We start from the raw sequence: 11,021 nt of genomic DNA on the forward strand, positions 1-11,021 counted from the left end.
GTGCAACTTGAAACCGGAAGTGATCATATAAAGATAAGAAAAAAAATGAAACAAGATATGGTAATAATAGTGCATGAGAGAGCACACTGTTTCAAGATATTTCCTTAAACTTTCTCTGAGCTTTCAAGTCGATGACTATGATGGAGACATTTTCTTTGCTTCCCCTTTGAAGGGCAAGTTTAGAGAGGTAATCAGCCGCAGCTTGGCACGCGTGGTCTTCTCCTACACCTCTTTTAGCTAAAGGCAATGCTCCATTCTTCTTGTGCCACATTAAGATCCGTTTCCTTGCACATTCGCAAACTTCTTGGTCACTCATTACTTCCCAAAGTCCATAGCTGGCCAATATAAGACAATCGTCTTCTCTTGCTCGTGGCATAAACGTCACTTTGGGATCTGGCATGAAATATGGCTCTGGATATCCATTACCTAAAAAAGATGCAGAGATGATCCTCGTGAGGAGATCTAATGTTTTTGCAAAGACTGTAACAGGTAGTACTAATTGCATTTTTAATACCATCGAGAACGCCAGAAACAAGATCTCCTTGCCATCGTATAACTTTTCCTGCTCTCCCTAGTCTAGCATACTCTTTTTCTCTATCTAGCTGCGAAAAGAGGGTAAGAAATCTCATTACTGATCTGTATGAATGAGAAGTAAGTAATTTTCACGGATCATGTTAAAATTTAAAACACAATTGAAGGAAAAAAAAGAGGGGATTCTTTACCTCTTGAACAACTGATAAACGGATGGATTCTCTGCCACGTGATAAAACTGCTCTTGAATCGCCATAGTTGGAAACTATTATATTTGACGAGCAAACCAAAGCAACCACTGTGCTAGATCCGGAATTTGCAGGAGCAACACCCTCAAGAACTATCCTATCAGAAGAACCAACACCATGGCGGCTGACTTTCTCTACGACCTCATCATAGACCCTTAGAAAACAACTGGTGAAGACTTTCTCCCACAGGACTTGCCTACTCTCGGCAGTGTTCCTCTTGCACAGTTCTTTAATATGTTCGATTTTGTCAGCCAAAGCAAAATGGATTCTCTCACGACGATATTCAGCAACCTGCAAGAACCTCATCTCCAGAAAAGCTATCATATATACACAAGCTATGGGTTTTCAACACAAGACAATTAAAATTTACCAAAAATGTGGTTTAACTCATTCCCTAAAGCAAGAAAGAGTTGCAAAGAAAGCGAACCTGAGAGCCCCCATGGCCACCATAGACACCAAAAAAATGACAAGGGATGTGTGTGAGACTTGGGCCCATCTCTTCATAATCTTCCACAAGCATTTTGATGGGTATTTTCAGAAAATGTGGTAAAGCTGTAATAGCATCTTCCATTTCGGATCTTTCACCGCAAATGGAAACTGTGGCCCAAAGAGGTATACAATCTTGTTCATATACACTTTTGCATTCTCTTGCTACATTGTGATTTTCTTCAGGCAACCGAATCACTACCTTCGAAGCTGTTACATCAGAACCATCAAGCATATTCACGTTGTCATCATCTGGTTTATCAACACTACTAACTACCACATCAATAGAACCTACTTCCGCTTTGTTCCTTTCTTGGTGCCTTTCAAGTTTGTGCAATACGCTTTTCCACTCGCGTCCACTTTTCCCACGTAGTAATGAGCCGAGTATTTGAAGAGATAAAGGAATTCTGCCAGCAAGCTGGACAGCACGAACAGAGAGCTGTTTGAAACGAGTAAAAGGTGATTTCTCCGTGAAAGCAAAATAATAGAAGAGCTGAAGAGCTTCGTGGACTCTTAGACACTTGACTTCATATGCATGTTTTATGCCGTTCTCTACAAGCAAATTCTCGTCCCTTGTCGTCACCATGACTCTGCTGCCTGCGCCTAACCAGGTAGCGACTTTCTGAACAACCTTTATCTGTTCATTACTATCCACACCATCAACAACGAGTAGAACTTTACGGTTTTGAAGCCTTACTTTGGCAACATCAGAGGCATTTTTAGAAATCCTCGCTGCTAAAGCTTCTCTTTGGATATTTTTCCACAGCAACTCTTCATGTAAACCTGATGGACCATGGTTTTGATAAATCTTTCCAACATTTTCTAGAAAAATGTGGGTATGAAAATATTGCATGGTCTCCTCGTACACACATCTTGCAAGCGTCGTTTTGCCGATACCTCCCACTCCCCAAATGCCAACAAAACGAACTTCATTGCCAGATTCCAACTCCATCAACCCACACACCGCTTGCAAATGACAATCCATCCCTACATAATTTGATGCAGGGTTCTTTGAAAGAGACCTGTCCTCGTCATCCGGTACATCAAAGTCACCTATCTCTTTTCCTACAGTACCTTCGTCAGATAATTGTTCGTATTTAGAAATAACCGTCTCCCACTCTTCCTCGGGTTTACCAAATAATTCTGAGCCGATTGCAGCAATTGTCCCAGGATAACCATTGCCAATCTTAACGGCACGAGTTAAGAGATGTTCATAACCGCTAAGAGGATCAGTATGCTTAACAGCACGGAGGCTTAAGAGTTCAAGAGCTTCATAGAACTCAAGGCGTTCAACTTGGTACAAAAGTGTTATCCCATTGGCAAGAAGCAAAAGCTCGTCTTCACATATCACAATGACTCTGCTCCCTGGACCAAACAGTTTAGCCTCTTCCATGATGATACATAATTGTTCAGCTGTCTCCACGCCTTCTACAACAAGTAGAACCCTTCGGTCCGCTAGCCATGCTGTGTCATCATCAGCAGAGATCATGTGTATACCACCTGACGCTTGAATAAGTTCTGATCGAAGCTTTTGCCTTAAAACAAATGGGTTGTGCTCTTGATGAAATCTACTGATATATCCAAGAGATAAATGGACATCAAAAGAGTGAGAGATCTCTCTATATAGACATCTCGCAAGTGTTCTTTTCCCAAGGCCTTCCCTACCCCAAATGCCAGTCTTACGTACTTGATCGGCTTTAGACTCTATACTCAGCAGTTCATACATGCGCCGCATACGTAGATCCATCCCCACAAGTCCACCAAATCTAGCAGAGCTCAGTTTATGCCAAATGTCATTTGTGATTTTCAGTATCAGCTCCGAGTCGTCCTTCCTTGAGCGGGATTAAAGCAAGAAAACATTAGAAAGCTAAAAAAAAAATTGGAAACTTTGAACAAAGCACAAATTAGGTCGTGGAGATACCATTTGTCTGAATGTTCGCCGAAAAAGCTGGACAGCTCCATCAATGCCTTCCATGTTCCCACCTTTTCTGGCTTTTGCGTCTGATCAGTGGCAAATTCTTCGACCTGTCTCTTCACATCGCAAGGGTCTACTCCATAGTAGACTGGAAAGATAGTGACGTAACCGCTACGCTGATAATTTAGAATTTCTTGGAGCTCTTTTAGGATCCACCAACTCGAAGAGGAGACATAGTTCTTAGATACTATGACAACGGCGATTTTCGAGGTTCGGATAGCAGCCAGGCGATTCTCAAAGGGTTTTGTTTCATCTTTGAAAGCGCGAATACCCCTTTGTTCCAACGAACGGTAGAGATGGCTGACAAAAGTCCTGCCGATGTCTTCCCCTGTGAAACTCACAAACACGTCGTACCCGGTGGTGGGAGAGGAATCCATCAAGAAGAGAGAGAGAGAGAGAGAGAGATTGAATCGTAGATGAAGAAAGTCTTTGTTTCTTGTTTTTTAATATATTCCTTCCTCATGGTGTAACCTCGAAGTGGTGCATCGTTGACTTTATTAAAAATCTTTGCATCTCAGATCAGAGCAAATGTCTCCGTCTTCTTCCTCTTTCCGCTACGGTGTTTTCCTGAGCTTCCGTGGAACTGATACGCGGAGAACCTTTGTAGCTCATCTGCATAAAGCTCTTGTTGACAGAGGAATCGTCACCTTCAAGGACGATGTGAAGATCACAACAGGCGAACCTTTCCCCCATAGAATCCTCGAAGCTATAGAAGATTCAAGTTTTGCAATCATAGTCATCTCTGAGAATTTCACCTCTTCGAAATGGTGTTTGATCGAGCTCCGGACCATTATGGAGCTTTGGAGCGGAAACAGACTTCTTGTCTTTCCCATCTTCTACGGAGTGGAGCCATCTGATGTTAGAAAGGAGGAAGGGAGCTTCTGGAAGCCCCTTAAAAGGCACAGGCGTCACCCATTCGCAGAGGAGGTTCCTAAATGGAAAGAGGCTCTCACAAAAGTTTCCTACCTCAATGGAAAGGATCCTAGAAAATTGTAAGTTCTTTTAAAATATGATTAGTAAACTAGATCATATCATGAAACTATTTCCTTTTCATTGCAATTTCAGCAAGGATGATGCTGCAATGATTGAAGATATTGTTAGTGAAATTTCGACTAAGTTGGCATCAATGCTGCCTATAGACTCTTTGGATGTTGTTGGAATGATTCCTCACATGGAGAGGCTGGGTTCTATGTTGAATATTAGATCAGAGAAGGAGGTTCGTATGATTGGCATTTGGGGAATGGGTGGCATAGGCAAAACCACCATTGCCAAATATCTCTCCAACCAATACTATGAAAGGTTTTCAGCTCATTGTTTCATTGAAGAGGTTTGGAAGATTTCTAGAACTTATGGTCTCCTCGGTTTACAGGAGAAATTTGTTTCTTCTATCCTCCCTGATGAATATGTCAGGCTCTCGACCATTGAACACGGACGCCACCATATTAAGTCTAGGCTTGGACATCGAAGAGTGTTTGTTGTACTTGACGATGTGGACAACGCGGATCAGATACGAGCTCTGGCTAAAGAGACTAGCATGTTTGGCCTAGGAAGCCGAATCATCATAACCACAAGAGACAGAAGCTTGCTGAGAACTTGTGGCGTTATGGATGGAGACTTGTATGAGGTTAGTTGCTTGGAAAGCAACGAGTCTCTCCTCATGTTTAAACGGTTTGCTTTTGAAGGAGGAACTCCACATTCTGATTTGCATGAACAACTCTCAGTTCAGGCTTCTCAGCTTGCTCATGGTCTTCCCTTTGCCCTTGAAGCTTTCGGCTTATGTTTCCGTGGAAAGGACACGATAATTGAATGGGAGAACGAATTAAGGAAATTAGGAACAACTCCTCATGAGAACACCATGAGAATCTTGAAGCTTAGCTACAACGACTTGGCTGCAATAGACAAGAACGTCTTTCTTCATGTCGCGTGTCTCTTTAATGGAGACTCCATCCTGAGTGTCAGAAACCTTTTTGATAACTTTGAATTCGGGATACAAGTGTTGTCCGAGAAGTCTCTCATCAACATTTCGCCTGATGGATATCTGAAGATGCATGTTTTGGTTGAGCAAATGGGAAGGCAAATTGTGCTTCAAGAATCCAAACGAAGGCCTCAGAAACAATTAATATTGTGGGATCCTAGGGAAATTTGTAAAGTACTGAGACATAACTTGGTGAGCCTCGTCGTAGATCTTTGTTAAATCCTTCTTTGCTCTTATCCTAATGGGTTAAAGCTATGTTATGCTTTTGCCTTCATCTTTATGCCAAGTGGTATTGACGCTTTTATTTTCAGGGGACTGACCAAATCCAAAGCATGGTGCTGCACATGTGTGAGATGCGCAGAGAGTTGGCTATAGACTGTGATAATTTCTTGCCACTGTACAATCTCAAGATTCTGAAGTTCTACATGCACATGGATGATAAAGACTCCAAACTGCAATTTTTAGAAACAGGGGATCTATTCCCCCCTGACCTTGAACTTAGGTTGCTTCACTGGGATGCATATCCGTTGACGACTCTTCCTTTCGATCTGGATCTGGAGTGCCTTGTTGAACTCAAGTTCCGATACAGCAACCTCGAGAGCCTTTGGGAAGGGACGCCGGTAAAGTATCTAAGAAAATGAAATTTGATATGTTATAGCAATTTGTAGCGTCACAAATCCGTCTAAGGAAAGTTCTCCATTCTTTTGTGTATTCTATTCAGGTTCTTGGGAACTTGAGGAGACTAGATGTGACAGGATCTAAGAATCTGAGAGCATTTCCAGATATTTCAATGGCCAAGAAGCTTGAGGATTTGTTAATGGATGATTGCACGAGGCTAGATCAGTTTCCAGGGTACATTGGGAGCTTATGTAGCCTAGGAAAACTCCATGCTATCCACTGTCCCGGTCTTCAGAATCTCCATATTGATATTGTGGCAACCACTTCAGGAACGAGAGTTCCGTCTTTTCCTCAAATACAGTTGAAGTTTCCTAATGAAGTAGAGCCAGTGCAATTTCTTACAAATCTATCCATAGAGGGGAAAGTAAAATTTTGGCTTGGACAGCTAGAAGGAGATGCAGATTACTTCTCTTTTGATTTGGAGAGACATATCCCTTATAAGTTGATGATGAGACCACTACAACCCCGTCTCGCGTCAAATTGCCGTGATTTTGATTGCCTCGAGATCAAGCGGAACAACTACAATATAGAGTGCCTACCTTTCAAGTGTCACAGCTTTTCAGACTTCCCTCGTTTGACAAGGTTAAACTTCATAAACTTGAAACTTGAAGATATCCCACCAAGTATTGGTGAACTGCAGGCTCTGGAGAAGCTGGATCTCAGTGGAAATGACTTCAAGTCTTTGCCTAGAACCATGGAACAACTTTCGAAGTTGAAATATCTGGACCTCCATAACTGCTGCAAACTCGAAGCGTTGCCATCACTAACTCAACTGGAGACGCTTATACTTTCCAACTGTATCAGGCTCCGAACATTTGTGGAACTGGAAGCTCCTACTCTACCAGAAAATCAAGGCATATACCATTTACTGGAGCTTGAGATTGATAACTGCAAGAATATCCAATCACTTTCACACCAGCTCAGACATTTCACCAATTTAAAACAGTTAGACCTCAGCGGACACAATTTTGAAAGAGTGCCTGCTAGCATCAAAGAGCTTTCCTCGCTAAGAACTATTAGCTTGAACAATTGTAAGAAACTCAAATCACTGGAAGAGCTTCCATTGAGCCTTAAATGTCTCTACGCACGCGGCTGCTGCTCAGTGAATCATGTTCCTTATTCCCGTTACCATTATTTAGAGTACATTGATTTTTATTAATGATCAATGCTTCTATTTAAAGCTAGATATTCTTCTAATCACTTGGTTCCCAACTACCTTACAAGCATACTGAAAAGGTAAATTCTCTGCTCTCTTCCTTTTCCAAGATTGTTTCATTGCTTGAAATGACGCTGTAACATACTTCAGTTTCCAAACTTTATTTAGTCCCTTTGTCATTTTCTTTCATGTATAGGTACCACCAGAATGTAGCTGCTGTTTCCAAGAAACTGAGTTGCCAGAGGCATGTACGTTTTTTGTTTAGCTTCCACTTCCAGGTTATATAGTAAACTCATCTGTCGTAATGGGGTTCAATTACCTCTGTTTCTTCTTTCTGCTCTCTTGAAATCCAACTTTGAAGAGGTCCTCCATGTTTTCACCCTTTGAGAAATATAGTTTCTCACTTGGTCAGGCTATTGCGGGGTCAGTAACCTCTCTTAAGTATAACATGCCCCAATTCACACGCCAAATCTTTCTCGGCCTAAGACTAAAAAAATACTACTTCTGTTTTAAAATAGATGATATTTTGAAGAGTTTTTGATGTTTCAAAATAAATGATGTTTTATAGTTCTTTTGATGATTGGTTGAATTAGTTTTTGTTTATATTTTTAAAGATATTTTTTAGATAAAAGTGTATGTCTTGATTTTTGTGCAATGAAATAAAACATCAACTATTTTGAAACAGATGGAGTAATGTAATAAACACATTAAAGCTTCAGATCTTTTTTTTTTGTGAAACACAATTCGATTAATAAAAAGGGGGGTTAAGTGGGAGCAATGAAAGCATCACCAACCACCATAGTTCCCGATACTGTTAATGCATCTTTTGCTAAACCATCCGCTGAGACATTCCTCTCTCTAGGAATCCAAGAGAAGGAGACAAACTCAAAGCTAGAAACCTAAGAGATAATATATGCGACCACACTATAGAGCTCTGTTATGGTTACTTCATCCTTCACAGCCTTTATCAACTGCACAGAGTCAGATTCAAAGATGACCTTTGTCAGTCCCATATTTGCGCAGGTACGAGCTGCTTCCCGAAACGCGAGGCCTTCCGCCGCTAGAGGGGTAGCCCGCCGCTAGAGGGGTAGCGAGGCACTTCCGTGGCAATTGAAAGGAGCGATTACCGGAGTTTGAGAAGATGACCCATCCCAGGCTTGCGTCATTTGTAGCAGAAGACCATGCCGCATCTGACCTTATCACCAACGCATCTGGAGGGATCTGTGGCGGCGAGGGGAGGTGTCTTGTTCTTGTGATGGTCTCCTTAACCTCAGTGTTCCATTCTCTTGCTAGCTTGATGGCAGAAGTCAGAGTATCCTCTGGTGAGGCCGAGTGTCCTTCGAAGACATACTTGTTTCGCTCTTTCCATAGTAACCACAGGACCCAAGGTACCAGAGTTCCGGAGGTGAGGCCTGCGGGGGGAGACACTTGAGCTTACAGAGCATGTCCCAGCTAGAGTTCAAATCTATTATTCCGCTAATATCCAAGTCCGTCATGAGAGGGGCAATCTACCAAACTCGTTGAGCAAACCGACATTGGAAGAGGAGATGAGTAATAGATTCGGAGCAGCCGCAACGCTTGCATAGAGGGTCCACCGGGACGTGTCGTTCCATGAGTCTTTCTCCTACCGGGAGTGCCTTGTTGAGAAGTTTCCAAGAGAAGAGCTTGACCTTTGGTGCACACTCCAAGTTCCAGACACCTCTTTTCCACTTGAATCCGTCGGCATTAGGTATTTCATCTCTGTTTACCGCAATGAAGTAGCCCGACTTTGTTGTGTATTCAGATCTTTCACGTTTTGGCTTTTGTACCATGAATCATGTGTAAGTAAATCTGTTACAGGATTGGAATATATAAGTGGCTCCTTCCTATCCATCAGCCACATATCCTCGAAACTAGACCTTTCATATGGTAGAACTAGACCTTTCATGTGGTAGCTTAGTTTCCCATTTAGCATGCAGTTTCAAAATGTCAAAAGGTGATTTAGCAGTTTTACATTTTGATGGATCAGTTTGGTCATATGCTGCTCTGGATCCGTCTCTACTATGATTTAGTAGTCGTTTTTAAAGAAAAACAAATTGTAATCATCTCCTTTCTCTTATAGGTACAGCAAAGAACCTGTTTCAAAGAATACCCATTGATGTGTACTGAATCATCAAGCCACAAGGATCTGCCATTTCATCCACCTTGCCAAGACAACACATGCGGTCATGTTTCTAGGCATTCCCATCTGCATCACGCTAGTGGTTCGTGTTTTCAAGTGAACCTCAAGGCTCAAAACAAGAGAGGTCTCAGTCAAACAGTCAACAAACGACTTCCTCAAGGCTTAAGGTATCTGTAAGTAGAACAAATTGAATGCATGTAATTCAAGTACTGAACTCCCTATATGTACTAGATTATTGTGTTATTAGAAATACATTTTTAATGAAGAAGTTACCTCCATAGTATTCAGAAGAAACTCCTCACTTCTCACCAATTGATTAGGCCCTTGGCGATAATTAGGAGTCATAATAATCGGACTAAAGTAATAGGCCACAAAGAGACATTCATACACACCTAGTCTTTGTTAATCTAAGGTTAAGAGATAATGCCATACTTTTCTATTATTTCTAATTAAACTAAACGTCTGCTGGACTAGTCAAGGATTAAGATCATTGACTTTTAGTTTGGAACCTAGCGAGATGGATTATCTGACGTGGCCAAAAACTAGAGACGGCAAACGAACTCACCCGCAACCAAATGACCCGCCCCGCCACGGGCTCAAGTTTAGTCGGGTCACAGCGGGCTGGCCCGCCGTGGGATGCGGTACCGAGAAGCATTGACCAATCCCGCCCCGCCTATTGCACGGGTCTTTGCAGGTCAGGCCCGCGGGTCACCATCCAGAAGTTGTCTTGTGTTCCATGTAATATACGTGTGTCATTTCCTGCAACAAACAATTGTTCAGAAGATGTTTTGGTAAGTCTTTACATGATAACATCACCCAAACGTCTCATTCCATGCTTAACTATAGCTTATGACCAGAAGATCAACAAAAGAAGTATATGAACCTCTATCATACGTTTCACAAACATAACTTACGTAACATTACTCTTGTGTTCAATACAAACGTAACAAACATAGCTTACTTAACATAACGAGTCATCATTTCAAAGTTTTTATTTGAATCCAAGTTCCTTGTAAAAACATTATTCTTGTGTTCATACTTCAGTTAAACTTAACTAGCATTATAACAACTTAGAAGTCAAACCTATTAAGTTGTTAAAAAAAAAAAAAGTCGTACCAACCTTTTTATCTGTTAAGATATAGGCTTATGGTCTTGCAATTTGTTAAAAACAAACAAATTGAATAACTTGGGAATTGAGGCTAAGAAGCTGTTCCGATGGATTTCCCCAGATCTAACCACGCCGCTCTTCCCTCCTCTTCCTGATTCTGCTCTGTTCCTTTCCATGGCCATGATGGTGACTACTCCTCTGTGGTGTCTCCGGCCCCCTCCAGATCCGCCGCCGTTGTCGTTCTTTGGCTTGATGCAGCACTGCTCCTCCTCCTTGAAGATAATGGTGACAGCTCTTCCTCCTCCGTCACAGCCCAGGTCTCCTCCAGATCCGCCGCCGAACAAGCACTTTCCAGCTGAAACTCTTTCTCCCGTCACGCCAGCAGAACCTCCAAACCCACCAGACGCCTCTGTCAGCCTCGTTCCTCTTCGAATCTTCGTTACTTCCTCCAGATCTTCTCCACAAGCTATTCAAATCGTAGACCTGATGTTTAATCTTTCAAGGGTGCCAAGTAAGCTCAGTGATGGTGATGCTGCTCTTGTGGTCACTGGTGACACTATCCTCGTCTACTGGCGTTCTTTTTCTGTGTTATACAGGTTGTCTCTTTGTCAGTGTTCTTTTCCTGTGGTATACAGGTCGTATCTTTTTCAGCTCGAGAATGGGTCTTCTAACAGCTCTTGTTCAAGCTTTCTGTTTATGCATT

The 11,021-nt window shown here is 42.1% G+C and overlaps 2 protein-coding genes across 2 annotated transcripts; one reads left to right on the forward strand and one right to left on the reverse strand.

Moving 5' to 3' along the window:
- Positions 1-3: 3 nt before the first annotated feature.
- LOC106307581 lies at positions 4-3,772 on the reverse strand. The gene is made up of 5 exons (XM_013744569.1): positions 3,187-3,772; positions 1,207-3,097; positions 723-1,070; positions 515-602; positions 4-426 (listed from the first exon to the last, which is right to left on the reverse strand). Exons 1-5 carry the CDS (start codon positions 3,615-3,617, stop codon positions 92-94), a joined length of 3,093 nt encoding a protein of 1,030 aa, XP_013600023.1. The 5' UTR covers positions 3,618-3,772; the 3' UTR covers positions 4-91.
- On the forward strand, positions 3,752-7,328 carry LOC106307582 (disease resistance protein ADR2-like). The gene is made up of 5 exons (XM_013744570.1): positions 3,752-4,232; positions 4,306-5,407; positions 5,527-5,835; positions 5,937-7,129; positions 7,246-7,328. Exons 1-4 carry the CDS (start codon positions 3,769-3,771, stop codon positions 7,050-7,052), a joined length of 2,991 nt encoding a protein of 996 aa, XP_013600024.1. The 5' UTR covers positions 3,752-3,768; the 3' UTR covers positions 7,053-7,129; positions 7,246-7,328.
- Positions 7,329-11,021: the final 3,693 nt, after the last annotated feature.

The sequence above is a fragment of the Brassica oleracea genome, chromosome C8 (assembly GCF_000695525.1).
Source record: "Brassica oleracea var. oleracea cultivar TO1000 chromosome C8, BOL, whole genome shotgun sequence".
In the NCBI taxonomy this organism is placed as follows: Eukaryota; Viridiplantae; Streptophyta; class Magnoliopsida; order Brassicales; family Brassicaceae; genus Brassica; species Brassica oleracea.

Excerpts from the sequence above, each read along its gene's own strand:
- LOC106307581 (XM_013744569.1), bottom strand. The coding sequence starts at position 3,617 with ATGGATTCCTCTCCCACCACCGGGTACGACGTGTTTGTGAGTTTCACA. Across the intron at positions 603-722 it reads GTTTATCAGTTGTTCAAGAG|CTAGATAGAGAAAAAGAGTA; the intron begins GTAAAGAATCCC and ends CTCTTTTCGCAG. Across the intron at positions 427-514 it reads TGTTTCTGGCGTTCTCGATG|GTAATGGATATCCAGAGCCA; the intron begins GTATTAAAAATG and ends CATCTTTTTTAG.
- LOC106307582 (XM_013744570.1), top strand. The coding sequence starts at position 3,769 with ATGTCTCCGTCTTCTTCCTCTTTCCGCTACGGTGTTTTCCTGAGCTTC. Across the intron at positions 4,233-4,305 it reads GGAAAGGATCCTAGAAAATT|CAAGGATGATGCTGCAATGA; the intron begins GTAAGTTCTTTT and ends TTGCAATTTCAG. Across the intron at positions 5,836-5,936 it reads GCCTTTGGGAAGGGACGCCG|GTTCTTGGGAACTTGAGGAG; the intron begins GTAAAGTATCTA and ends TATTCTATTCAG.